The sequence below is a fragment of the Malaclemys terrapin genome, chromosome 1, assembly GCF_027887155.1.
Source record: "Malaclemys terrapin pileata isolate rMalTer1 chromosome 1, rMalTer1.hap1, whole genome shotgun sequence".
In the NCBI taxonomy this organism is placed as follows: Eukaryota; Metazoa; Chordata; order Testudines; family Emydidae; genus Malaclemys; species Malaclemys terrapin.
In genome coordinates, this window is record NC_071505.1 from 195,395,682 (window position 1) to 195,422,314 (window position 26,633).

At 41.3% G+C, this 26,633-nt stretch overlaps 2 protein-coding genes across 4 annotated transcripts in view; one reads left to right on the forward strand and one right to left on the reverse strand.

Annotated features, from left to right (window-relative positions):
- Positions 1-22,233, forward strand: part of LOC128835220 (interferon-induced GTP-binding protein Mx1-like) — a 30,874-nt gene extending 8,641 nt beyond the window's left edge. Inside the window, exons 4-14 of the mRNA XM_054024611.1 lie at positions 2,269-2,406; positions 5,475-5,629; positions 7,348-7,486; positions 7,954-8,152; positions 8,991-9,069; positions 10,033-10,155; positions 12,107-12,248; positions 14,438-14,596; positions 15,020-15,096; positions 16,115-16,372; positions 20,546-22,233. Of these exons, the coding sequence (XP_053880586.1) occupies positions 2,269-2,406; positions 5,475-5,629; positions 7,348-7,486; positions 7,954-8,152; positions 8,991-9,069; positions 10,033-10,155; positions 12,107-12,248; positions 14,438-14,596; positions 15,020-15,096; positions 16,115-16,372; positions 20,546-20,776 (1,700 nt within the window). The 3' untranslated portion in view covers positions 20,777-22,233. The remainder of the gene's footprint in view (positions 1-2,268; positions 2,407-5,474; positions 5,630-7,347; positions 7,487-7,953; positions 8,153-8,990; positions 9,070-10,032; positions 10,156-12,106; positions 12,249-14,437; positions 14,597-15,019; positions 15,097-16,114; positions 16,373-20,545) is intronic.
- Positions 22,234-22,329: 96 nt separating this feature from the next.
- Positions 22,330-26,633, reverse strand: part of TMPRSS2 (transmembrane serine protease 2) — a 38,281-nt gene continuing 33,977 nt past the window's right edge. For all 3 annotated transcript variants that reach the window (XM_054049494.1, XM_054049502.1, XM_054049510.1), the window contains 4 exons: positions 26,205-26,300; positions 25,687-25,829; positions 24,321-24,473; positions 22,330-23,953 (listed from right to left, as the gene is read on the reverse strand). In XM_054049494.1, the coding sequence (XP_053905469.1) occupies positions 23,942-23,953; positions 24,321-24,473; positions 25,687-25,829; positions 26,205-26,300 (404 nt within the window). In that variant the 3' untranslated portion in view covers positions 22,330-23,941. The remainder of the gene's footprint in view (positions 23,954-24,320; positions 24,474-25,686; positions 25,830-26,204; positions 26,301-26,633) is intronic.

Genomic DNA, 26,633 nt, shown 5'->3' on the forward strand with positions numbered 1-26,633 from the left:
TAGCTGAGGAGCATGTATCAGTGCAACACTCCTCCTGCAGCATTAATAGCAGAGGTAATTGTGTGGAGTGAAACCTTTGAAAGGGAATCAACACTGTTTCCTAGCCAGATAATAGCAACCTTTGTCCCAAAGAACATAAGAATGGCTATATTGGGTCAGACCAAGGTCCATCTAGCCCAGTATCCAGTCTTCTGACAGTGGCCAATGCCAGGTGCCCCAGAGGGAATGAACAGAATAGGTAATCATCAAGTGTTCCATCCCCTGTCGCTAGGGTGACCAGACGGGACAGGGGGTGGGGGTTAATAGGTGCCTATATAAGACAAAGCCCCAGACTGTCCCTATAAAATCAGGACATCTGGTCACCCTGCCTGTCACCCATTCTCAGCTTCTGGCAAACAGAGTCTAGGAACACCTTCCCTGCCCATCCTGGCTAACACTTCCTTATTTACTCTCTCCACACCAGTCATGATTTTATAGACTTCAATCATATCCCCCCCCTAAGTCGTCTCTTTTCCAAGCTGAAAAGTCCCAATCTTATTAATCTCTCCTAATACAGAAGCCGTTCCATACCCCTAATAATTTTTGTTGCCCTTTTCTGAACCTTTTCCAATTCCAATATATCTTTTTTGAGATGGGGCGACCAAATCTGCACATAGTATTCAAGATGTGGATGTACCATGGATTTATATGAGGCAACCTGATACTTTATGCCTTATCATCTATCCCTTTCTTAATGATTCCCAACATTCTGTTCGCTTTTTTGACTTCTGCTGCACATTGAGTGGATGTTTTCAGAGAACTATGCACAATGACTCCAAGATCTCTTTCTTGAGTGGTAACAGGTAATTTAGACCTTGTGAGGGTTTACGCCCCTGGTTGCCGGGCAGTACAGCCCAATGGCCACAGTCTATAGGATCGCCCCTGGTTGCTGGGCGGTACGGCCAAATGGCCAGAGTCTCTCCCACTCGACCGGGCCCCGGCCTGCGGCCCTAACGACGACGTAGGACCTTGCCACTGGCTTAGCAGGGGGGTCCTACCAAAACACATGGAGGCTTACTGGGGGTAAGGTACCAGTCCATCACACACCCCCGGGTGTGTATAGCTTCCTCCCGGCTTGAGAGTTGGGGTCTCCCATGAGTCCCAAGGGTCTCCGCGGGTCTCCAGGTCCGTCACCTGGGCTGCTCCGTGACAGACCTCATCATTTTATATGTATAGTTGGGATTATGTTTTTCAATGTGCATTACTTTGCATTTATCAACATTGAATTTAAGCTGCCATTTTGTTGTCCAGTCACCCAGTTTTGTGCAATCCCTTTGTAGCTCTTCACAGTCTGCTTTGGACTTAACTATCTTGAGTAGTTTTGTATCATCTACAAATTTTGCCACCTCACTGTTTACCCCTTTTTCCAGATCATTTATGAATATGCTGAATAGTACCAGTCCCTGTACAGACCCCTGAGGGACACCACTATTTACCTCTCTCCATTCTGAAAACTGACCATTTATTCCTACCCTTTATTTCCTATCTTTTCACCAGTTATCAGTCCATGAGAGAACCTTCCCTCTTATCCCATGATAGCTTATTTTGCTTAAGAGCCTTTGGTGAGGGACCTTGTCAAAGCCTTTTTGAAAATCTAAGTACACTATATCCACTGGATCCCCCCTTGTCCACATGCTTGTTGACCCCCTCAAAGAATTCTAGTAGATTGGTGAGACATGAGTTCCCTTTACAAAAACCAGGCTGACTCTTCCACAACAAATTATGTTCATCATGTGTCTGACAATTCTGTTTTTTACTAGAGTTTCAACCAGTTTGCCCGGTATTGAAGTCAGGCTTATTGGCCTGTAATTGCCAGATCACCTCTGGAGCCATTTTTAAAAATTGGCATCACATTAGCTATCCTCCAGTCATTTGGTACAGAAGCAGAATATGAGCCCTGTGCTTACACAGGAGGACACCCACCTGCAGCTCTCATGACCCAGGCAGCAGTATGGGCATGCAAAAGACCTTCTGACAGCATATGCTGAAGCTAGTGTCTAAACGGGAGACACATGAATTGCACTCCAGGTATTTACGAAAGACACTATGTTAAAGCTCTGCAAAAGGTGTTGTTATTCTGAGCCACTTTACTCTGTCTAACAACTGAAGAACTTTGAGCATTCTTCTGCATACTGTGGGAAAAGCTACATTCTGTGTTGTGCTCTGTACCCATTCAAAGTAACAAGGATGATCGTTAACAGAATTAACTCTCTTTATGGACAACTGCAGGTATTGTTACCAGATGTCCCTTAGCCCTCAAACTGAAAAAACTGGCTCCTCAGCAGGAATGGAAAGGGAAAATTAGTTACCGGGATATAGATGAAGAACTCCACGATCCCGCAGTGGTGGATAATGAAATAAGAAAAGGTAAGTGCTATTTATTGCATTCTGATTTAATTCATCAGATCCTCCTTTTTATCCTCTATTCCCTTCTGTTATGCAGCATAACATTTCCCAAATTAACACCCTGATCATCAGTGCTGAGAATGCCAAGAATACAGGGAGCCACATTCACAGTGGCGTTGCAGCATTTTACATCAGAAGTGATTTGCTCCAGGAGTTTTCAGACCAGCTCAGGCCATAGTGTATCCTTGCACTTGGCATTGGCCAATACCTAGTATTCTAAGGGAAGACAAAAAAACATGTAGCTAGCTAGTTGTAGTGTTCCACCTGATGGGAGAAAACATCTCTCCTACCCCTAAGGGCTATCAACTTATGCTCCCAAGCTTCACGTTTCATTGTCCTTGTTGTCGTAGCTTGCATACTTACATACATCGTTACTGGTGATAACGTTGTTTGGTTTTAAGTATATGTCACTGTGCCTAAGTGGGACATAGCTGCAAATGCCAGCTCAGGACAGATTGCCGAGAAACAGAAGAGGCACACTCTAAACTGGTGGTTATTCTGTCATTAAAATTTATCTAACCAGTAACAAAAAGTGAGTTCTTGTATCATCATACTGGTTAACAAGAAGCCAAAACCACAGTCTCCTTAGGGCATTCCAGTCCCTGGCTCACCACCCAGACCACTGAACTTTATGATGAAAGGTTACTGAAAACCAGATTCACCATACATAAGGTTCTTCTAATTCCAAAGGGTCAGACACACACACCAGGTCAAATTATAAACTTTAGCATTTTACCAAATACAACACAAATGCCAATCCTTTAGTAATCTAAAACTAAATGTTTATTGATATAAAAGAAGAGAGTTATTAAATGATTAAAGGAGCATATACAACTGATTTTAGAGTCTGTAGGTCAGGATCATAGCAGTGATGGTAAGTCTGCTAGCTTGCAAAAAGTCTCTCTGGATCACCCAAACAAGTTGGAGGTCATCAGTCCCTTGTTCAAAGCTTCCTTGTTAGAAATCACAGTCCAGAGGGGTGAAGTAGGAATTTAGACAAAGTAGTGATGTCACGTTATCCTCTTTTATACTTTCAGCCCATGTGCCTGGAAAGTTACTAGCAATAAGATGGATTCTTAGGTCGCATGTCCTTATCACATGTCTTGCTGAGTCACTGGGCAATGATTGCCTCAGTGCTAGGGTGACCATACATCCCATTCTGGCAGGGACAGCTGTCCCGACTTATTTGGCAAAAGCGGGTATTTGTCCCATTTCTTCTTGTCAACTTGATCAGTTGGCAAGAGCAAACATGACAAATTCCCGCTTTTGTCAAAAAAGGTGGGTACAGAGGAATGTTTGGGGCGGTGGAGGGGGGGGGGGGGGCAAGCACGGACACCAGCCCTAGCCTTTGGCAAATAAGGTCACCCTATCCAGTAAGCGTGTTGCTGATCGCCTGAGCCCTGCCTGCCCCCCACGTGGGGAGGGGGGCTTGGGCGAGCGGCTTGGGCCAGCTTCCTGGGGAGGAGAGAGAGGGCCAGCCCTGCGCCATATCCCGTCTTCCTTTTTGGAAATATGGTCACCGTACTCAGTGCCCTCTGAAATGTCTACAGGAGGAACTCACTGGCTGAGTTGAGTCTCTTCAATGGCCCATCAACACATGGATGGTTAGACCTGATGGAAATCTGATTTGGGGGGCGGGAGGTTACCCAGGAATACAACACATGTTTGAGATACAAATACATAGCAAATATTCATAACTTCACATACAAATATGATACATGCATATAAACAGGATTATTATACTTAGCAGTCTATTGTCTAAGTCTATTAAATGTATACTATGATGCTGTATAAACGGAAGGTGACCATGTAGATCACTGTTGTTACCACTGTTAGAAAATGACCATAAATTTGTACAAAGTATTTCAATAGAATACTTTACATGAAATACTTTGTACAAATTTATGGTCATTTTCTAACACTGGTAACAACAGTGATCTACATGGTCACCTTCCTTTTATACTGCATATAGTGTACATTTATTCTCTAAGGTTTTCAAGAAATAATAAAAAAAAAAATTGGTACGGGAGCGAGGTAAGTGACATAAAAGTCAAATAAGCTAATTATGCATCTGAAGGTTTCTCATGAGAAATTATTTACTTTGGTATCAAGAAATAGCAGCAACACACAGCTATGAAATGATGTAGTTATGTTGAATTAACAAATCAGTTGCAGGTACTAGCAGGCTTCTGTGAGATGGTGTTTGATTTAGACAGTGTGGTCTGATAGTTAAAGCAAAGTACTGGCACTCAATATCCTTCCATTCTGTTCATGACTCTGCCACTGATTTGCTATATGACCTTGGACAGGTCACTTAATCTCTGTGCCTCACTTCATCCATTTATAGAATGTGTATAATAATCCTTTGCTACCTTGCATGGTTGTCAAGGATTAATTAATGCGTGTCCAGCATTTTGAAGATGAGGAAGCAATTGTGTAAATGCTAAGTAGTTTATTGTATCACTATATTATTATTTTTATAAGCCATCTCCAGATATTTGATTTTTGTACATTGAGATTTCTGAAAGTTTAATTCAGAGACCAGGAATCGGCAACCTTTGGCACGCAGCCCATCAGGAAATCCACTGGAAGGGCCGGGATGGTTTGTTTACCTGCAGCGTCCGCAAGTTCGGCTGATCTCAGTCCCCATTGGCCTGCAACGGTGAACCGCGGCCAGTGGGAACTGCGATCGGCCAAACCTGTGAATGCTGCAGGTAAACAAACGGTCCCGGCCCACCAGCAGATTTCCCTGATGGGCTGAGTGCCAAAGGTTGCCAATCCCTGTCACAGACAATGTATTCTTCAATTTTTATTAAGGCTCAAATCCTGAAAAGGAGTCTATTGATTTCCATAGGATTTTTGCCTGGGCGGGATTGTTCCCCAAAATGCTTTTCTAAAAAAAAAATTTAAAAATACAAAAAAAACAGGTGGTAACAGGAGCTTTCCAGTTCTGATATGTGCTAATCTGAAATTCCCATGATGAGTTTCTAAACTTTGCTTTTCCTCTCTTTCCCTTTCCTCCTTTGTAGCCCAGGATGCAATGGCTGGTGAAGGAGTGGGCATTAGCCAGGAATTAATTTCCCTAGAAATTAACTCCCCGAATGTTCCAGATCTGACGCTGATTGATCTTCCAGGGATTGCTAGGGTGGCTGTGGGGAATCAGCCACAAGACATTGGAGAACAGGTAATGCACATACATGTTCTGAGCTAGGAAACAGTAAAGTTACATTAGTAGGGATCTAATGCACAAATTATCTTAAACAGAAGGTTTTACTGGAGGATCTAGACAATAATGTTCTATACAGTTCACTTAGCTCATAACCAGAATTAAAGATGTTGTAGATAACAGACAGGACAGTTATTGATGGAGGAAGTGCTGAAAAGAAGTGTGGTGGCCACTTTAAAATGTCTTTAGTTTTGAGCTATCCTTTTGCTGAATTTTGTCTGTAGAGCTGACCAGCATATGTTTCATTCTATCTAGTGTATTCTTCTACAACTGAGGATCATGTTGTGTAGTAAGGAAAAGACAAACTGGCTCCATTATTAATTTTACTGTCTCTCAGTGCTTCCCCACATAATGGATCAAATTCTAACTTCAGCGGCATTATTGCGAATTTACAGCAGTGTAAATGAGAGTAATATTTGACCCATTTTTTTCTGAATCGTGTAGAACACTTTATGGAGTGAAAGAGATAATGCATAAAGTAGAAGTGAGTGATGATTTTCCCGTCTTTATTATAGAAAAGGTAACAAACTAAAATATTTTTAATTCAAATAAGAATTCTGCAAAAACAAGGCCACTTATAATGTAGCCCTAGTGTTAGCAGGAGCTTAAGGGATGGATGGTGGTATACAGTAGATATGTGTATTAGTACCTCCTCCACAATACATGTAAATGGTAAGCTGTAATGAGAGTTGCAAAGACTTGACAAATGTCATCAAAGGTTAATTAAATGAGAAGGGTTTGGCCATGTATTGCAACAGTGTCAAAGATAATACAAGTGGGCTCCCTTATCCAGCCAGAATGCAAGAAAACAATCACTTTATTTTGTGATGAAATTACTATAGTAATTTGTACAACTCTACTCATTTTATCCAGAATAAAATGGTTGGTGTGACACCAGCTGCACATGTCAATTGTCCTGAATGGCCCACGTTCTCCAGATGCAAAATAAGGGAGATAAAGCATCTTACTTTTTGAACGTGACAGAAAATGTTGTTGAAGGGAAATATAGAAGACAAAGGAAGATTTATGGAAACTCAGATAGGATAATAGTGACATGAATTCAATATAAGTAGAGCTGTGTGAACTTTCGGCAACACAACACAAAACCATGAGAAACTCTGATCTTTGGGATTCAAACATGGGGGGGGGGGGGGGAAACAGCCAAGTTTCATGTTGGGTTTTTTTTTTTACTTTTTACAAATCTCTCATTGAAAGGCAAAGAAAAGACATTTTGTTTTCTTTTGAGAGATACACTTTTGAGATGGATGTATTTAGCTCTACATTTTATCTGATCTTGACATGTCAATATAATCCAACTTGATTTTTTATTTCTTAGCTGTGCATTTAGACAATATAATTTGGTTGTCTCTAATGCAGGTAAAATATTATTAGCATATTCATCAACTAGATTGTGTACCTGCCCTAGTAAATTTTTATGATAATTTTCCAAGGCTGATATAATAGCAATCTGTTCTGGGGCATGTTACACATTTGGATTACCTTTAGATAATCAGGCTGAATTCAGCTGCTGAAATTTGCACATTAGCTTCTATTGTATGATTGTATCCATCATGTGTATGACATTCCACCTAGTCAGATGAGGAGGAGCCTGGCATCCAATGACATTTGTCACATCAAACTTTACTGCATTTCTTTCTTACCATATTTTATTACAGATCAAAAAATTAATTAAAAAATTTATTGCTAAGCAAGAGACTATAAATTTGGTAGTGGTGCCAAGTAATGTGGATATCGCAACAACAGAGGCACTGAAAATGGCTCAAGAGGTAGACCCTGATGGAGAGAGAACGCTAGGTGAGACATACTTTTAAAAATACAAATGGGGGGAAGTTAGGTCATAGAGTTCTAAATTCTTCCCACCCTGCCCCAACCCTGCAAAGAGTTACCTGCTATAAGGAAAAAACAAGCTCTATGGAATAACATGAATTTTGCACACTGATAAAAGGGAAACGATATCTAAAGGGATAGCATAATTTGGGGTCCTGCCGCCATTGATATTATGGCTATAAATATATTGAAAACTGAAAAGATTAAAAGTTAATATTGTAAAAGCACTGCTATTAATTTGGTGTTCCTGGAAAAGGTGGGGGGAGGAGATAAGGGTTGGGAGTGGGGGGGAAACTTTACAGGACCACTGGAGAAGTCACTTTAGCATATGTTACAGGGAACAGACCTGCATTGGGTGACTAGATACCCCCAATAGATCTTTCCCATCATTAATTTCTGTGCTTGTCTAATCTTCTCATCATATTACTTCCCAGGGATCCTAACAAAACCAGATTTGGTGGACAGAGGAACTGAGTCGTCGGTTGTTGATATCGTACAAAACCTTGTCATCCACCTAAGGAAGGGTTACATGATTGTTAAATGTCGTGGGCAGCAAGATATTCATGACAAGCTCACCCTGGCCTCTGCAATCCAGAAGGAGAGAGCATTCTTTGAGCAGCATGAACACTTCAGGTAGTTTTCAAACAGGCCAAAAAGGGCCTGATCCAAAGTCCATTGAGGTCAATGGAAAGATTCCTGCTGACTCCCGTCGGATTTGGATTAGGTCCACAATGAGAATTATTCTCGAGTTTGTTTGGGATGGGTTTTTTTGTTTGTTTGCATTGTCTGTGTGGTAGTGTTTTCCAAAATGCAAGAATGAGTTTACATGTTAAATAACTTCTCTTAAATGCAACTTCTTTTCAGATTCAAGTTTGATTTAAGCCCTGATTCAGAAAACCATTTAAAAACATGGTGACCAGTAAACTCTGAAGTAGTCCCAAAGGAGTCAAGTTAAGCACTTGTTTTAAAGTGCTTTGTTGGCTCGGGCATTAACGCATATCGTTCTATTCACTGGAAAGTATGGGAAAACTCACAGGAAAGATATGGTCTGTGTCAGGAGAACGCTATCCTCCACAAACTATTGCTCTTCAGCGTTTCATGCATAAAGAGAATTTTTGAACCCGAAAGTGGTTCTGAATGAGTATCCCTACCATATATAGCAGTACATACGTTCTTATAATACAACAATTAATGTGGATATTCTCATCTCATGATCTTTTTCTGAAGTTATGGATCTGAACCTTTTTCTGTTCTCAGTCTGTTCAGCAAACAGCTCATCATTTCAAATCTAATCTTGCACAAAAGCAGATTTGGCAGGATGTAGTGAGGCTACAGCTGCACCTTCACTAGCATTCCCCTGCTTGATCTGAAGAAACTGTATTTACCTGCTTTGTGTTGCAGAACTAGGGAAGACACTGCTCTCTTGTTTGGCAAATGCGAGTCTATATTTGTATTCTTTATTCTGTTTCAGAGTTCTTCTGGATGAAAACAAGGCTACTATCCCCATTTTGGCAGAGAAACTTACAACTGAGCTTGTGGAACACATTAATGTAAGCTAACAAAGAAACACTTTACATGAGTAACCATTTAAAAAAAAATAGGACCCGATCCTGCAATTTTGGAGGATTGAGCCCCTCAAAATTATTTCTATGAATAGCCTTTAATTACCCCGCCTGATGGCAATCTGGAAGTATATGGTCCACTATACTGAGCCTTGGCTTGGCAGTCAGGTGTAGATCTGGGCGGATAATTGATTTTTCAGTTCAGCTGCCAAACCGGGGGTATAATCAGGGAAATATTCATTTTGGTTCCAATAAAGTTTGGAGTTTGTCAGTAAATTAGAAAAGTCCAGCTCTTCCCCAGCTGAAACTATCGGGTCATATTCAGATAGTTTTGGGTTGACCGAAACTGCTTTTTAGAGTGAATAAATTATTCATCCAAAAAATTTTACTCAGTGATAGTCAGTTGACCAGTATTCTATTCTCAGATTTGCTGCTGATCTACTATTTAAACATGGGTAAATCACTCTGTGATTCAGTGTTCCTGTCTTTAAAGTAGGGATTCTGATACTTGCTTTCCTTTGTAAAGCGCTTTGAGATCTATGGATGAATAGTGCTAACTAGAGCGAACTATTATCATAATTGTCAACTTTTGGAAGCCTGAATAATTTAGATACAGTAAATATGAAATATTGTAGATACTATGTGTGCTTTTTATAAACAACTGGTTAATAATAATGGAAAGGTTCCTGAGATGCACTGGTCCTCTAAATAGGATGCTGTACTAGACCAGCAAAGCAACACTGCTTTTTTTTTTTTATGTAAGAGAAGCACCGAAGAACAACACTCTTTAAACCTTCCCTATTTTTTTCTCAGTACAGGCAGTGTTAGTTTAGCCTGCAGAGCATACCTGGACTTTTAAGGGCAGTGCAAGATTCACTCTGAAATGTTCTGTTTCTTTCAAAGAATGGAATTGTCCAAACTGTACAAATATTGTTGTTTTTTCTCCCCTAGAAATCTTTGCCCGCTTTAGAAGAGCAAATAAACATTCAACTCCAAAAAGCAACTGAAGAGTTACGCAAATATGGCAAAGGCACACCAAAAGCAGAAGGCGAGAAGTTGTTTTTCCTAATAGATGTAAGTATAAATATGTATTTGATTGTGTAGCACAGCAAAGAGAGCTGAGCAATTACTAAACTTTCCTGAGCTTATCAAAATCAGGAATTTCAAATGAAACAAATTGATTTCCGCCATCAACGCTTTGTAGGGCTTTCATTGCTTACAACACACATAAGCCTAAGTGCATCCCTGGATTTAAACCATGGATGCATTTGGCTCATGGTGTCCAGTCTGATGATGTATTTTGCCCGAAACGTTCACAGAACTTAGAGAAGTGGATATAAAATAACTTACACGTATATTCCCTTACCCAAGCTTAACTTCTCTGTCCACAGCTCAGGCAGGTCTGGGGCTTCTTTTTCATCTCTGAGTTGGGAGAACCAGTCTACACTGCTTGCAACAAGCTTCCTCTGCCTCCGAATGAGACCTCACAGCCTGTCAGCTGTTTTACAGACACTCTCAGGGTCACCTCCCCCCTGTCACTTGAAGTTCCCTCCCTTTGATATAGCCTGTGAGGTCTCAGCTTTAGCAAAATAAAGCCTGTTTATTTCACTGGCATCTGGAAGTAGCATCTCCCAGTAATGCCCCCATTGCTCTCTTAGTTGCTATGAAGGTGTGGTACCTGAAGCTGTCTGATCTGTTAATCCTAGTTTTGTTTTCTGCCTAGGACAATCCCCAATTCCAGTCTGATTTAACCGTTTGAGTTCAAGCAGGCAGCAAAACAAAATGGAACAGGGAAACCAGGTCAAACATAATATTCAGTAGAAATAATACAGACAATGAGCTCCTGAGAAAGCCAAGGGCTTTGGTCACATAATATAAGTTTCAGGACAACTCAGGATAGGGGAAGCTGAGATTACTACATTTACTCAAAGGTTTTAATCTTCATATCCACATATCTAGCTGGCCCCCAACAAAACCACATCTCTCTGTGTGAAAAATGAAACTAACAAAAGTAGGATAATGTATGGCAGCTTCTACCCAGCCTCGCTATTGTCATCGGGCTCTATTGCTCGCTCTGAAAAATCGTTACTGCTAATTGCTATGATGGCTGTTCAGTGGTCTGTACAAAATGAGTTGGTGGTCTCAGCAGTTCTCAGCAGACAAGTGGCCACAGTAAGGAAAAAAGAAACCTCACAGTCCATGCTGATTGCTAGCTCTCTCAGCAAAGAAAACCAAGGACTAAATGAGCATGGAGAAGGAACTACCCCTCCAGAACAGGGCTGAGGCACATGGACAGAATGCTGATGGAGACGCTCGTACATCTGCTGTCCTGGCTGATAACTAGACAACTTCAGACTCAAAGGCTGTCAGGAGCAGTAAATTTAAAACAAAAAAGAAAAGAAAAAAAGAACAACTTTTTCAAAAGTAGGTGTTTAAAAATAGGTACCTCAAGCCAAATATGGGCACCCAAACAAATGGTCTGATTTTCAAAAATGCTGGGCACCCACCCACTGCCACGAAAATCAGGCCACTTGTATAGGTGCCTGAATCTGGATTTAGGAGCCAGTTATAGGCACCATTTCTGAAAATCTTGGCTGATGTTAGAGCAGCTTTTAGGGTAAAGAAAAAGGGACAAAGGAGGTGAATTAAGATTTAGGTTGGGATTTTCAAAAGTACCAACGTGAGTTAGCAGCACAAATCCCATTGACTTGTAGAGCAGTTCAATGCTGGACAGAACTTGATCAATATGACATTATAGCGTTCCATGGTTACGTCTCAATGATTTCCATAACACATGTCCTCAGTTTACAAATATAAGATGCTGGTTCTGCAGACAAAAATAGGCCCTCAGCTTTGATACCTGTGTACACTGTACCTGTACCTTCATTGGCTCTGCATAAATCTAACCGATTGGAATTTAATAAAAGATTGCCTTTATCCACAAGGAAAACAGAATCAAGTTCACTCTTGCTTAGCTATGCTGCCTTTACAGAACTCAGAGTGTTTTTTCTAAATCTCATTACAGAAAATCAAACTGTTTAATCAAGACATCGTGAGTTCAGCGGTGGGAGAAGAAAAGTTGTTTGAAAATGAAATTAGACTGTTTACAAAAATCCGCACAGAGTTTCAAAAATGGGGGAAGATACTTGATGACAGTGCATTGACTGGTAAGTACAGGGGATTGCCTGTGAAGCTGCTATGAAATATTTATTTTGACTGAAGTTGTAAGACAGCTAATAGATCAAGATTAAAACTTGAAGTGATGAGAACTTATCTACCAAGAGTCTCAGCTGGTGTGAACTCACATAGCTCCACTGAAATCAATAGATTCCCTCCATTTCCATTGAAATCAATGATGCAAGGACAATTTCACCAGCTGACAATATGCCCTTCTTGATTCTTTGAATACCTTACATAAAATTTTTTTCTAAAAGTCTATGGTTTAAAGTCTAGCAATTTATGAATAATAAAATAACCACCTAAAGAACACCCATGTTTCACAGATAACCCAGTCTGCTAATTGCTTACTGAATCCAGATCTAAAAGGAGAAGAATGTCTCACAGAAATTGAACTTTAACATCAGCTCAAAACATTTCTAAACCTCTCAGACTACCCATTAATTCTTCCTCTTGGTGAACATGTAGCACACATTTCTGTCAAGCAGCACCTATTACTATATGTTTTTAGCTGTCCGTGCATGTCTACATAAACATTGCTAAATGTAATTCTAAATGAATAGTTACAAAATTGATGCAGGGGTACATGTCACTGAGGGGCAACTACATTTAGACACAGGTGTTTTCTATGGTCTAATCTGTCCTATCCCACCACATACCTAGAGCCAGTTAATCTAAAGGTGTTAGGTGAGTGAAAAAAATAGGAAAACAGGTGCAAAGAGGAGATAGCAGGTGAACAAAAACACAGGGAAAAGAGAAGAGGAGAAAGCCAGTAAAAACTAGTTTCTTTATGATGTTACTTATTCCCTTTAAGAATCAGTTGAAATGCTTGTGTGTGTGTGAATGGGAGGTGCACCTGCATTGCATGTAAAATGGAGATAATGATACTTCCGCCTTCCTTGAGATCTACCCATGAAAAGCACGGTGTATGAGGCAGGTATTATTGTTTATATAACTGAAGTCATTGCAAGGTAAGTTCATCTAACAGTTCTAGTTGCAAATCATCAGAGAACTGGAATAAATATTAAACATAGCAGATAAATGGAATAGACAAGACTTACTAAATTATTCAAGTTTTTGGACTTTCTATTGTAAAGTACATTGGAAGATGTTTTTCTGGTTGACTGATTAATTTTACAAACCCCTATACACCTTCCTTCTAAAGTTTTGCCTCTCAAACTCCAGTCTACTTATCATTAAACACTGCAAAAAAAATTGCAGTGTAGTTTGTGTCAAGCCCATAAGTTTCTGGAATCTCTTGGAACTTCTAGGAGGAATGGTCCTTAAGAATTGAATGCAGCATTACCTGTGCACCTCCTGCCTCCAGTCATGCATGATTATGCTATAATTTCTAAATCCACACATGATCAATCAAGATTGGACACTTTTTAATGCACTGACCAGGTAGACAGGAAAAGCCCCGCAAACTTTTGAATTTCATTTCCTGTTTGCCCAGCATGGAGAGCACAGGTGACCACGCAGAGCTCATCAGCACACCTGTGTTCTCCATGCTGGAGCTCTTTTGCGATCCTGGGACTCCATCATGGTTACCTGTGCTGATGAGCTCTGCGTGGTCGCCTGTGCTCTCCACGTTGGGCAAACAGGAAATGAAATTCAAAAGTTCGCGGGGCTTTTCCTGTCTTTCTTTCAGTTAGTGTGTCTGAATTGAGCTGTTTCCATCAGCAGATATGGGAATTATAAAAACAGTTCATTTTCACTTGTACATGCGGATGTGAGGTACACATGTATCAAAAAGGGGAACAAATATTATGTAGGATGGCAAATTTCTCCAGTGTTGACAATGTTTTAGTGATGGTGTTGTCTGAGTGTACTAGAAGGTCTAGAGTAGACTTATTTGTGGCAGTTTTTCAGCTGCAGAAAAGATATCAGACTGATAGGAGTTGCTGTACTGGATCAGACTAATGACCATTGTTCCTGTTTCCATTAGTTTATATGTTCATCTCAGTGAATGAAACAGCTCATTCTTAAAAGTAGTAATGGCATATTTTGGCTCAGTTCTACGGAAATCAACTTGCTTAAATGATCAGCTGTGTACTAGTTCTTCCAGTCAAGTGTCTTCAGAAAAAAGAACTAAACTTCCACTTTAAATCCATAATTTTCTTTTATCAATTCATCAGATTTGGTGTCTTTAAATAGTGCTGTTGTTTTAATGTTATAGTTAGAAAAACTATACAACATGAAGTATGGAGATTTGAAGAACAGTATCGTGGAAGAGAGCTCCCAGGGTTTGTCAGTTACAAAGCATTTGAGACCATTGTAAGACAGCAAATCATGGCACTAGAAGAACCAGCTATTGAGATACTGAAGAAAGTAATTGGTGAGTTTCATTTACTAAGCTTATCCTAAGCTTTGGAAATATTGGGTTGTCTACATTTTGGTTGACATGGCAAGAGCCGTATCTTGGCTGCTTCAGGCAGGGGAAAATGAATCTGAATCAAACCAATTTCATGGCATGAGACAGATCTCTAGACCTCAATCCCTGACCTTCAGACTTTGAAAGTACAAATTCCTAAATGGACATTTCTGAAAAAGTTAGAAATCGACCACGATAGGAAAATGAAAGATCATCATAGATATGACCAGGAGGGATTAAAAACTGCATTGATGAGGCATAGCTCCAGGGCAGTGTCATTTGGATAGATATGGTGAATGACCAGTTTTCACAAATCTTGTATGACCAGTAGCTCAGTAATCACGTTTACACTGCTACCTTTATTTTATGTCTCTTTTCTCCCCTCAGAACTTGTCCGAAAATCTTTTACAGAAGTTGCCAAAGATCATTTTGAGGATTTTCACAATCTTAACAGAGCTGCTAAGGTGAGACACCACATGCTGCCCAGAAAACATACAAAATTATTGAAGATCTGGAAAACATGACCTATGAGGAAAGATTGATTAAAATTGGGTTTGTTTAGTTTGGAGAAGAGAAGACTGAGGGAGGACATCATAAGTTTTCAAGTACATAAAAGGTTGTTATAAAGGCAAAGATGAAAAATTGTTCTCCTTTTCTCCGAGGATAGGACAAGTAGCAATGGGCTTAAATTGCAGCAAGGGGGGTTTAGGTTGGACATTAGGAAAAACTTCCTAACTGTCAAGGTAGTTAAGCTCTGGAACAAATTGTTGGGGGAAGCTGTGGAATCTCAGTCATCTGAGGTTTTTAGAACAGGTTACACAAACACCTGTCAGGAATGGTCTCGTTATTATGTAGTCCTGCCTTGAGTGCAGGGGACTGGACTAGATGACCTCCTGAGATCCCTTCCAGTCTGACACTGCTATGATTTTATGTAACCCAATATAAGACCAGCAATACTGAATGGCATAATATATTGTATATAGAACATCATGTTACTCCTTCACTCTTGATCAGTCAGTTGTTTGATGGTTGTACCTTTAAGCAACTTGTGGAGATTCCTGTAGACATATCACCTTTATGACTATGTTGAGGCTCAATACAGCATCGACAATCACTACATGCTGTATCAGAACATATTGAATGATCCCATCAATATTTCCCTTGCCCTGCAAACTCATCCCTCGGGGGGTTTCTTACATAGTTGGCAGCACAAACACTCCTCTGTTGTTTGTACTCAGGGAACTCAAACGGCAGGCTTTTGGCTGTCCATGTCCACAAGTGTAATGGGGACACAGAGCAATGCAGCCTCTCCTGCCTGCTGACACGGAACCAGAATCTAGCACTTATCGTGTGCTCTTGAGAACTGTGTGACACCATGTCACATGTTACCTGTCACAGGGGGCTGGTCCTATACTCACCTCTACCACCTGTTGCTTAGTAGATTTTGATAGTTTGCTTCCCCCCCTCCCTCTCCCTTCACAGGACAGAATTGAAGACATTAAAGACAAACAAGCAGAGGAAGCTGAAACAATGATCCGAGTCCAGTTTAAAATGGAGCAGCTTGTATACTGCCAGGACAATGTTTACAGACAAGACTTAAAAGTTATCAGGGAAGAAACACCAACGGAAGCAGCCAACGGTCTGAACCCGGCCTCCTTGAGTTTCAATTTTGGAACTGTTCCAACCCAGAACCACTCTGCCATTATGGAAATGGGTTATCACCTGGCGGCATACTTCAATGTGAGTTTATGGATTCCTACCAGTTTTTATTCCATTCCAAATCCTTCAGCATGTACTAATCCCGTTCCCTTTGCAGTTTTTAATTTAAGAAAACCCTGGTACCATTTATAAGGCATATAATTCCCCCCTCCCCGCTGTCCATGGCTAACATCTTTTTGCATTAACTGGAATTTTGAACAGCCGATGTAAAATGTCTATGGGAAAATTCAGAAGTGATGTGAAAGACATGTACAGTATCAATGTACAGAATCATTATGTAGGGGTAGTTACAGGCTGAGTGCATAGCATCTGCCTTTTGATTGCTTTTCCTGCCATAAGTCTACCTCGGTTTTCAAATTACCCCAACTTTCATCAACTTAATGACAAAATTTATGCCACCTCTGAATTTAGCCCTACATCAACTCAGAGATTAAGGCCCTGATTTTTAGGTGAGTCATAGCCTGGTCTGTAGCGATGCACTACCGGCAAAATTCAAGTGCAATGGCACAAAATGGATGCATGTGTAGATACAAATCAATGCATCCATAATACTAGAGGCAGCTATTGAACAACCAGGCCTGTGTTCTCTCTCTCAGAACAAAATGGAAACTACATGTAGCTCCTGTTAGTAGAAGTGGTTATTTTAGCCATAGATGCTATGAGGTAGGGTGAAAAGGCAAAAGAGAACTTGCTTTTATATCATCTCACACAGACTTGTGGTGTCCTAAAGTGCTTCACTTGGCAATAGGTTAAATAACACTAGAGCAGTAAATCTGCAGCAAAGAGCCATTAGACACTCAGCATAGGGTTGCCAAGTGTCCAGTTTTCGACTGGAATGCCTGGTCAAAAAGGGACCCTGGAAGCTCCGGTCAGCAGTGCTGACCAGCCACTAAAAGTCCAATCGGCGGCGCAGTGGGGCTAAGGCAAACTCCCTGCCTGCCTTGGCTCCGCGTCCCCCCCCTCCGGCACCTAGGTGTAGGAGCAGCCTGGGGACTCTGTGCGCTGCCTCCGATCCAAGTGCTAGCTCCGCAGCTCCCATTGGCTGGGAACCGCAGCCAGTGGGGGTGGCGCCTGCGGATGAGTCAGAGCACAGAGCCGCCTGGCCGCGCCTCGGCGTAGGAGCCAGACAGGGACATGCTGCTGCTTCCTGGAGCTTTTGAGGTAAGCACTGCCCGGAGCCTACCCTCCCCCATGCCCCAACCCCCTACCCCAGCTCTGATCCCCTTCCCATCCTCTGAACCTCTCGATCCCAGTCCAGAGCACCCTCCTGCACCCCAAGCCCTGCATCCCCAGGCCCAACCCAGAGGCCCACACCTCCAGCTGGAGCCCTCGCCCCCCCCACTCCAACCCTCTGCAGCTCAGAGCCCCCTCCCGCACCCCAAACCCCTCATTTCCCAGCCCCACCAGAGCCCTCAGCCCCTTCCGCATCCCAACCCACAGCCCCCTCCCACACCCTGAACTCATTTGTGGCCCCATCCTGGAGCCTGCACCCACTGCTGGAGCCCTCACCACCTCCTGCATCCCAACCCCCTGAGTCAGCCTAGTGAAAATGAACGAGTGGGGGCTGGGCAAAGATATTCAGATTTGTGAGAGTAGAAAGTTGGCAACCCTAACTAAGCAACATTTTCAAGAGACACTATGCAGTTAAATACCATCAATTTTCCATGAGAATTAGGCTCCTAAGTTTGTCACTTCTGATAATGGGATTTAAGCACCTAAGTACTCTTGGAAAATTTTACCCTCAGCTTAATGATTTGAAAGGAGAAATGTTGGGCAATAGACTGAGATTTCTCACAAAAGTGTCCTTCATTTAAGTTCCTTCTGCTAGTCAGTCACCTTGAATAGCTTGTCTGAATTATAAATCGCTGCCTCTGTTGTACTCTCATTTGTTAGATTAAGAGGGAACTAGCTCAGTAAAATGCAATTAGCTTTCATGGTTCTAAATAAATGATCAAATCCCCACGATGACATCCGTTAAGGCGAGGGCATAGCACTAAGGCAGCCCTGTACTTCACAGGACTAGTACAAATAAGTTCTGGATACTGGGAGTTGACTTTGGGCTGTGCCCATTTGACTGCTTGTGCCAGATGAGTTGATAATGTTAAAGAGGTTCAAGCTAGAATCCTAAGATGTGAAGTTTGTGATAAGTAAGTAGGTAGGACAAAACCTAATGTACTATGAGCCACTCCATTACTACCCCTCAGCAGTTTGTGGAAGCAGGTCAGCCACACACTATGGCTTCTGTGGAAGGAGTTTTCTTTACAACAGTACAGTAACTACCTGCTTAACGGTGTAGTTATGTTCCTGAAAAATGTGATTTTAAGCAAAACAATGTTAAGCAAATCTAATGTCCCCATAAGAATTAATGTAAAGGCAGGGCGGGGGGGGGATTAGGTTCCAGGGAAATGTGTGTGTGTGTGTACACACACACACACACACACACAGAGTATAAGTTTTAAACAAACAATTTAATATTATACATAGCAATGATGATTGTGAAGCTTGGTTGAGGTGGTGGAGTCAGAGGGTGGGATATTTCTCAGGGAATGTCTTGAGGCTAAATGATGAACTAGCAATCGGCTAAGCCCTCAAGGGTTAACACATTGTTGTTAATGACAGGTATCAGAGTAGCAGCTGTGTTAGTCTGTATCCGCAAAAAAAAAAAACAGGAGTACTTGGGTCACCTTAGAGACTAACAAATTTATTTGAGCATAAGCTTTCGTGGGCTACAGCCCACTTCTTCGGATGCATAGAATGGAACATAATATTGAGGAGATATATATACACATACAGAGGTCCGTCATCCAGGTGGCAATTTTGCAACAGAAAAGCTTCAAAAACAAACTCAGAGATTGCTGAGTTGGAATTGATATGCAAACTAGATACAATCAATTTAGTCTTAAATAGGGACTGGGAATGGCTGAGCCATTACAAACATTGAATCTATCTCCCCATGTAAGTATTCTCACACTTGCTGCTTATCAAACTGTCTGTACTGGGCTATCTTGATTATCACTTCAAAAGTTTTTTTTTTCCCCCTCTTACTTAATTGGCCTCTCAGAGTTGGTAAGACAATTCCCACCTGTCTCTCTATATGTATATGTATCAGGGGGTAGCCGTGTTAGTCTGTATCTACAAAAACAACAAGGAGTCTGGTGGCACCTTAATGGTGGCATCTGTTAGTCTTTAAGGTGCCACCAGACTCCTTGTTGTTTCTATATGTATATATATCTCCTCAATATTATGTTCCATTCTATGCATCCGAAGAAGTGGGCTGTAGCCCACAAAAGCTTTTGCTCAAATAAATTTGTTAGTCTCTAAGGTGCCACAAGTACTCCTGTTTTTTTTTTTTTTATTGTTGTTAATGTAGCTTCACACTCTACAAGGCAGCACTCTAAGTACATTGCCTTTTTAAATAAATCAGCAAGTTGAGACAGCAGCTGCTGCCAGCAAGCTCTCTCCGTCCTGAGCCCTGTCATGTCCCCACTCTGCTCCATGGAGATGGGGGGGCAAGGGGGACACCCTGACATTACCACCCTTCTTTCTCCCCTCTGCACAGCAAGCAGGAGACTCCCAGGAGCAGCCCATGGCAGTTGGGGGAGGGACAGCTGAACTGCCCAGCAATTGATAGCCTGCTGGGCAGCTGCTGCACAGGGAACCTTGGGGTGTGGGGAGCTGATAGGGGGCTGCTGGTCCACACTGGCTCCAAGCCGCCACCAGCTAGCTCCAACAGGCTGCTCTTTCTGCAAGCAGTGGACAAAGCAGGCAGCTGCCAAACAGTGTTATAAGGGAGCATTGTGCAACTTTAAATGAGCATGTTCGCTAATAGATCAGCAATGAAACACTGTTAACCGGGACGACCTTGAGTGACGAGTTACTGTAAGTGGTGTTTACTGGATGGCCCTCTGCTGGCAAATGTCAGCATTAATTAGGTTATACAAGTAGTGACTGGTCTGCCTGGTGTTTATGCTCCTGAGAAAACTTGTGGTTCAAATTAAGAGCACATCTCATTCATATTTTCAAATGGGATTAAAAAGGAAAAGTTGCATCTCAGCTCTCTGAGCCATTTACAGGCTAATTCATGAAGATGCTGGAACAATCACTTGCCACAGAACCTTGTAGCTTCTTATTGACTTTCACTAGAGAGCCCTTCCTGTGTCCTCTCTTTGTTTTATAACCATCTTCTGTTTTCAGAGTGCAGGTAAACGTCTCTCCAGCCAAATTCCTCTGATCATCCAATTCTACATCCTTCAGGACTTTGGAGATAAATTACAGAATTCAATGCTGCAACTTTTACAAGAAAGAGAAAAATTGAGCTTCTTTCTTCAGGAACAGAAAGATGCTGCCGATCAGAGACATTTTCTGAGTGGACGAATTCATCGTCTTACACAAGCTCGCCTTCGCTTAGTAAAATCTGTGCTGTAGCCTCTCTGCTTTAAATGGTCTGTTTCAAATGTCAGTTCTTGGTACTGAAAAGATCTATAATCAGAGCTTTGTATAAACCCTTTAGAAATTGTGCATCTGTCTACATTGGCCTTAAAAACTGAATTAACTAAGAGTTTAGCTAAATCACGTAATTGCTTTAACCGCATCAGTTATGTGTGTCTCACATGTTCACCTGTGAACCATTTTATTTTGTTTTAGTTTCCTATGCTTCTTTGTAATTATGTTGCTACAGGGAAACATTCTGAATGTGTTCATTTTAACAAGTGAGGACATGAGCTCTCTGGTACAGACCATACAACCTTCAGTAAGCAAATGAATTAAACCATATTGCATGAGAGACTGAATCAAAAGTGTAAGTATATTTTAAATGTGTGCTTTCCTTCTTACATTTTTTGTTGTGTTCTTCCACATGCTTTATTTCAGCCCTGGAAATGAGTTAGTCTATTTTAACATTTTGAAATTATGGTACATATTAAAAAAAAAAAAAAAAAAAAGGTAAATGTCACTTTGCAAGTGTAGTGTAGGATATAAAGTTGTTAGATGCTGGACTGAGATCCTCTGTATGTCACCTGATGTCCTGGCCCAATCACCGGCAAAGAACCTAATCATAATGTGGCTCAACAAATCATGAGTTGAGACCAAGTTGTTTCTGTGAGTGTGTACTGTAATTATGCTTCTATGAAACTCTTAAAACTTTTTATACTGTTCTGGTAAAGCAACTGAGGTTGATCCCATCAGAGGGTTCAATTGCCTACCCAAAGGAGTGGTAGAGAAGCATATGTAGCTCATGTTGACCTGTTTGTTAGACACAATGGAAGAGCTGAGGGGCAAATGGGCATAGATTGAGCTTTCTTTAGTATATACCACAGCTGTGTGGTGTGGAAGCTTTCTTGGCCCTACTCAACTCCAGAAACTAAAGTCTCTATTTATAAAAAGAGGTACATTACTCTGCTGCTATTCCATCAACAGTAATGTGAGCTTATGGTCTTAAAAGAAAAAAAGACCTGAAAGAAACACTTTTGGACACAAGTTTTCTTTGATTAAACTTCGTTATCCTTCATATGCATTCAGTAGTGAACTTGGTGAATACTTTTCTTTCAAGTATCATCAGAACACAGCACATGCCTGTTACAACTAAAGATAAGTCCAGTACCGACTCAAATCCAACCTTTTATCCGGCAAAATAGCAAAATAGATACTTCCCCTCAGCCCTTACTGCCTTTAAGATGAGCTTCCTTGCCACTTGTAAGTCCACTAAGTATCACTAAAATTGTCCTTCCCACTGAAGTTATTTAGCAGTGGGGGGTAGTCAGCACTTCTGAAAGTCAAGCCAAGTAACCTGTTTAAAGAACTACCAGGAAGCTTGCTGAAAGGTTGGAGAAAAAACCAGCTCCCTTAGGTGCCCCATCTTGTGCTTAAATCAGAAGAGTATCCTTCATCTCTGAGGCTCTCAAGGTGCTTTATAGACTTTCAGTCAAAATCAAAAGATTGAGAGAGGTAGAAATGCTGTAATAAATTACTGCAAGGAGAAATGATTTGTAAAAGATTTATTAGTTGTACCACTTATGTGCAAGACAACTGTATTTGTTTTCTTAAGAACATTTTGCCTTGTTTTGGTATACATTGCTATTTTAAAAAAAGTCATTCCCCTGAAGAGATTTGTCATTCCTATAGAAAGTGACTCATTATGGCTTTTGTGTCCCCCTGAACATTCTAGCCTTTACAACCATTTTTAAAATATTATTTAAGTGGCACTCTGATATATAACAGATTATGGTTCCAAAACTGAAGTGGAAATTTCTCCAACTCAAGCTTTGGGAATTAAGGTACCATTCAGTAACAGCAAACTTGGTCATTTCACTCCATTAGAATTGGAGAGCACATAAAGCAGAAGGGATGTACTGAGTCTCATTACTTTTGGTCAATTTGTCAGCACCATACCAGTGTCTTTTTGTACACATCTAGAACTACAGCATTTTATTTTTCCTCTCTTAGAACATTAAAATCATGAGACTTATGTGAATGGTTAGTGACTTTGTGTTTTGTTTTGTTTTTTTAAAAAAGCTTAAGTGATTGGTCTCCTGCTAAAAATCGCCACATGGACAGGTACAGAGAACTTTCTACGGAATTAAAAGCCAGATTACTTTAAAACTGAGGTAGTCATGTGTTTGGTGGAAATGGGTTTTTTTTTTGCATCTCTGATTTCCACACTTTCCCAGCCTTCCGTACCTACACTTTGATCACAGAGAATGACTACATGGAAGGCAACCGCACAGCAAAGCTTTGTTCTTTGCCTTTCAGAGGGAAGAGTTCTCGGAATCAGTTAGCAGCTCCCAGCTCATAAAACTGAGCATACTACTGGTACACAGTGTCCTGCTACAAGCTGTTCTCAGCAGCCTACCTGTGTTGACTAGCTTTAGAACAGTAGTTACTGTATTTCTCCTGCATGCTAGATGTGGGACCCAGGAAGGGTAACCGTGAAGAACAATGGCACATTTTCAATTACTGAGCTAAATGCTGATCCTATTTATGTTGGGGTAAAGCCAAAGAGATCACCCTGGCTGTTACCGCACCTGTAAAGATCCTGAGGATTTTTAACCACCTGAACATATGCCAAGACATCTCTCCCTGCCTCTAGTCTCCAATGCATGAAACAGTTTCCCTTTACCTATAATGCCCAGACTGACATTCATCATGTGTTTTCCTCTTTAAGTCACCAACTAGGACCCCAGAGATTCAGATTTACACCACAACTTACATTTAAATTAAATTATGCCAGTAAAGCAAGTGTCAAACCACCCTGCTTGTAATTGAAACAGTGATTATTTCAGTTACAAATGTGATTATAGAAAACCCTATAAACTTGGAAGCTACAAAACTAAAGGAACATGTCAGTTACCAGTTGACAGCAACTTTGTGCCACCAGGCACCATAATGAGAAAGGTGCTTGTTGTGAGTCTTCTACTTCATTAAATAGTTCAGTCACTGCAGCCAGCACAGAACTGAGTGTGCAAAACTTCAGGTTATTTGCAAGTAGTAAAACAAATTGTAAGCATCTAGAAATTCTTTTTAAAAGTACATAATAAGGTAGCCAAGAAAGCCATAGCTCCATTTAGGATTGTTCTTGAAAATGATTCAGCAAGATCATCTATTTGCCTGTTTAAAAAAAAAAGAAAAGAAAAAAAGTGGTGAGTATCATATGTCTCAGTTTTCTCAATTACTTGATATGATAGAGTCAGCTAATGGTTCTCAAGGTCATTAAAAATGTGATGTTACTTTTCATAATATGAATAATGGGGATTTGGAATAATAAATAGTGGGGGTTCTCTAACTCAAAGTCTTTAAATCATGATTTGAGGACTTCAGTAACTCAGCCATAGGTTAGGGGTCTATTACAGGGGTGGGTGGGTGAGGTTCTGTGGCCTGCAACATGCAGGTGGTCAGAGTAGATGATCACAATGGTCCCTTCTGGCCTTAAAGTTTGTTTAAAATGTTGAAGAAAGAGCATGAATATATATTTTACCTGCATATTTCTGTAAATCCAGTCGGTGAACATAGTCATATTTCCATAAACTCCAGGTCTTCTGCGACTGGCACAGCCAGTTCCCCAGCTTGTGTCACCAACTAGCCACCACACGGAGTTTTTCTCAGTTACTAACGGACCTCCACTGTCACCCTGGGCAAAAATAGGAGCCCACAAGCATGCTATTAGTGACCGTGCCCATTAGAAAGAGCTGATGGTTACAGTGTTTGAATCTGTATTTAAGTCTCAGAGGGAACAATAAAAAAATAAAACCCACTAAGTATTGCTTCCACACTGCATCTAAAACAGAGGTTCCCAAACTTCTTTTGCTGCAATCCCCTGTGGAGAGTCATGTCCAAGCATGTCCTCCTCTTTCTAAGAAACAGTATTCCATGGACACCTAGGGTCCAGGACCCCACCCCACAAGCCTCCCCTGCACAGGACACATTTCAGGCAGGCAGCCTCAGCAGGACACAGCCAGTCATGCTATGCATTCTCCTTGTGTCCCCGCCAGAATCACTAACAGGCTGCAGGCTCCTCTGGCCTTAGCATGATCCCCAGCACGCATGTGCAAGAGCCTATGTGGGCAGAGAGGAACTACCTCCCAAGGAGAGGCCAGAGAGCTGCAATCACCCACCCCACCCCTCCTACAAGGGAAGAGGCCATGCCCTCTCAGTCCATCCCTCCCTCCTCCTTGTTAGTTCAGCCTGGCAGCAGGAGCTGAGCAGGAGGCTCAGCTGTTGGAAGAAATTATTATTTTATCAATGCTGTTTTGAAGAAACAAGACAATTCTTAACCAGCCAGGTCCTTGCCTCCCCGATAACCTTGTTCTGCCCCATCCCCAACCCCGGGAGGCCACGCCCCGGTTTAAAAAGCAAATGATCTAAAACAAGGGCTACCTCAGTTACAGTACTACATAGTTAGCTTACCCACCAAAAATGCAAGAACTCATATATTGTTGGCTGCGTATTAAGGGTGGGAGAGACTGGTTTTCCCTTTTCTCAAAAGCATGAGAAAAGTGTTGCTACATTTGTGAAAAGTCACTCATTTTCAGTGTTCCCATGAAATTGTTACAGATTTGCATTTGAAAATGAGGGGCTAGCACTTTGCACAAATTTAGCAACAAGTCGATATTGGCATCGAAGACTGAGGAACTGGGATGGGAGAATCCAACTATCAGCCCTACCTCTAGCAGTTCTCTCAGCATGATGAAAACTGGAAGCCCGACTGCAATGCTCCAAAGACAGTCACTTGTCTATTTAACTAGACCTGTCATAGTCACTAGCATTTTAAATACCCTTTCCTGCAAGTGTTAGAATAATCAAAAAATTAATCTTTAAGAGCTAAAATAAACACAGATTATTACCTGGCAGGAATCCTTTCCTCCTTCTATATACCCAGCACATATCATGGTAGGCAAAACTAAGCCATTATAGAATTTGGCAGAATTACACACAGAACGTTCTATTAAAGGCACCATTACGGCATTCAAGACATCTGAAGTTTTACCTAAAGTTGAAACACGCACACACACAAAAATGAAGTTAGAACAGGTCTCAGATTGTCATGTGTAAAGGTTACAAATCCCAGCAGCTAAATTTGCTTTCAGTGGTGCACAAAATCAAAAACCAGTCAGCAATGCCTTGGCATAAACACGGACCTTTGATTAAAAGTAGAACACAGATATTAAAAACCAGTTTGAAGATGACAATACATTATCCTAAACAACATAAGAATACCCATCCTGGGTCAGACCAAGGGTCCATCCAGCCCAGTATCCTGTCTGCCGACAGTGGCCAATGCCCAGTGCCCCAGAGGGAGTGAACCTAACAGGCAATGATCAAGTGATCTCTCTCCTGCCATCAAGTATATTAAAAGTCTCACCCCCTTGGTATTCTGCTCCCCATCCAGATATCCAGCACTGTTGATCAGGTTGGAACATCATTCCAGGGTTAGGCAAACAAACAGGTGCTACAGTGTCTGTGAAGTAAGAATATACTGGTGATTAGCAAGCCTAAGTAAGAGGACATAAATAAAAAAATAAAAAAAAATAAAAATCTATTAGAGGGTCTTCCACCCAAGAGGAGACCCATGCTACACTGAATACTAGGAACTCCAAGTACACACTAGCGCTTTTAAATATAAAGGCTCCTCCCCTGTCCATTTAGCTTCCTAGCATCTAAGCAAGTATTGTGGTCATAAAAGCTGCCAGCCTGAGAACACTGAAGATCTCTTTATCCACAAGTAGTACAGGATGGGTAGAAGAAGTGTAGGCTTCCAAATGTTTCTAAGCCTTGACCTAAAGTTTCAGCC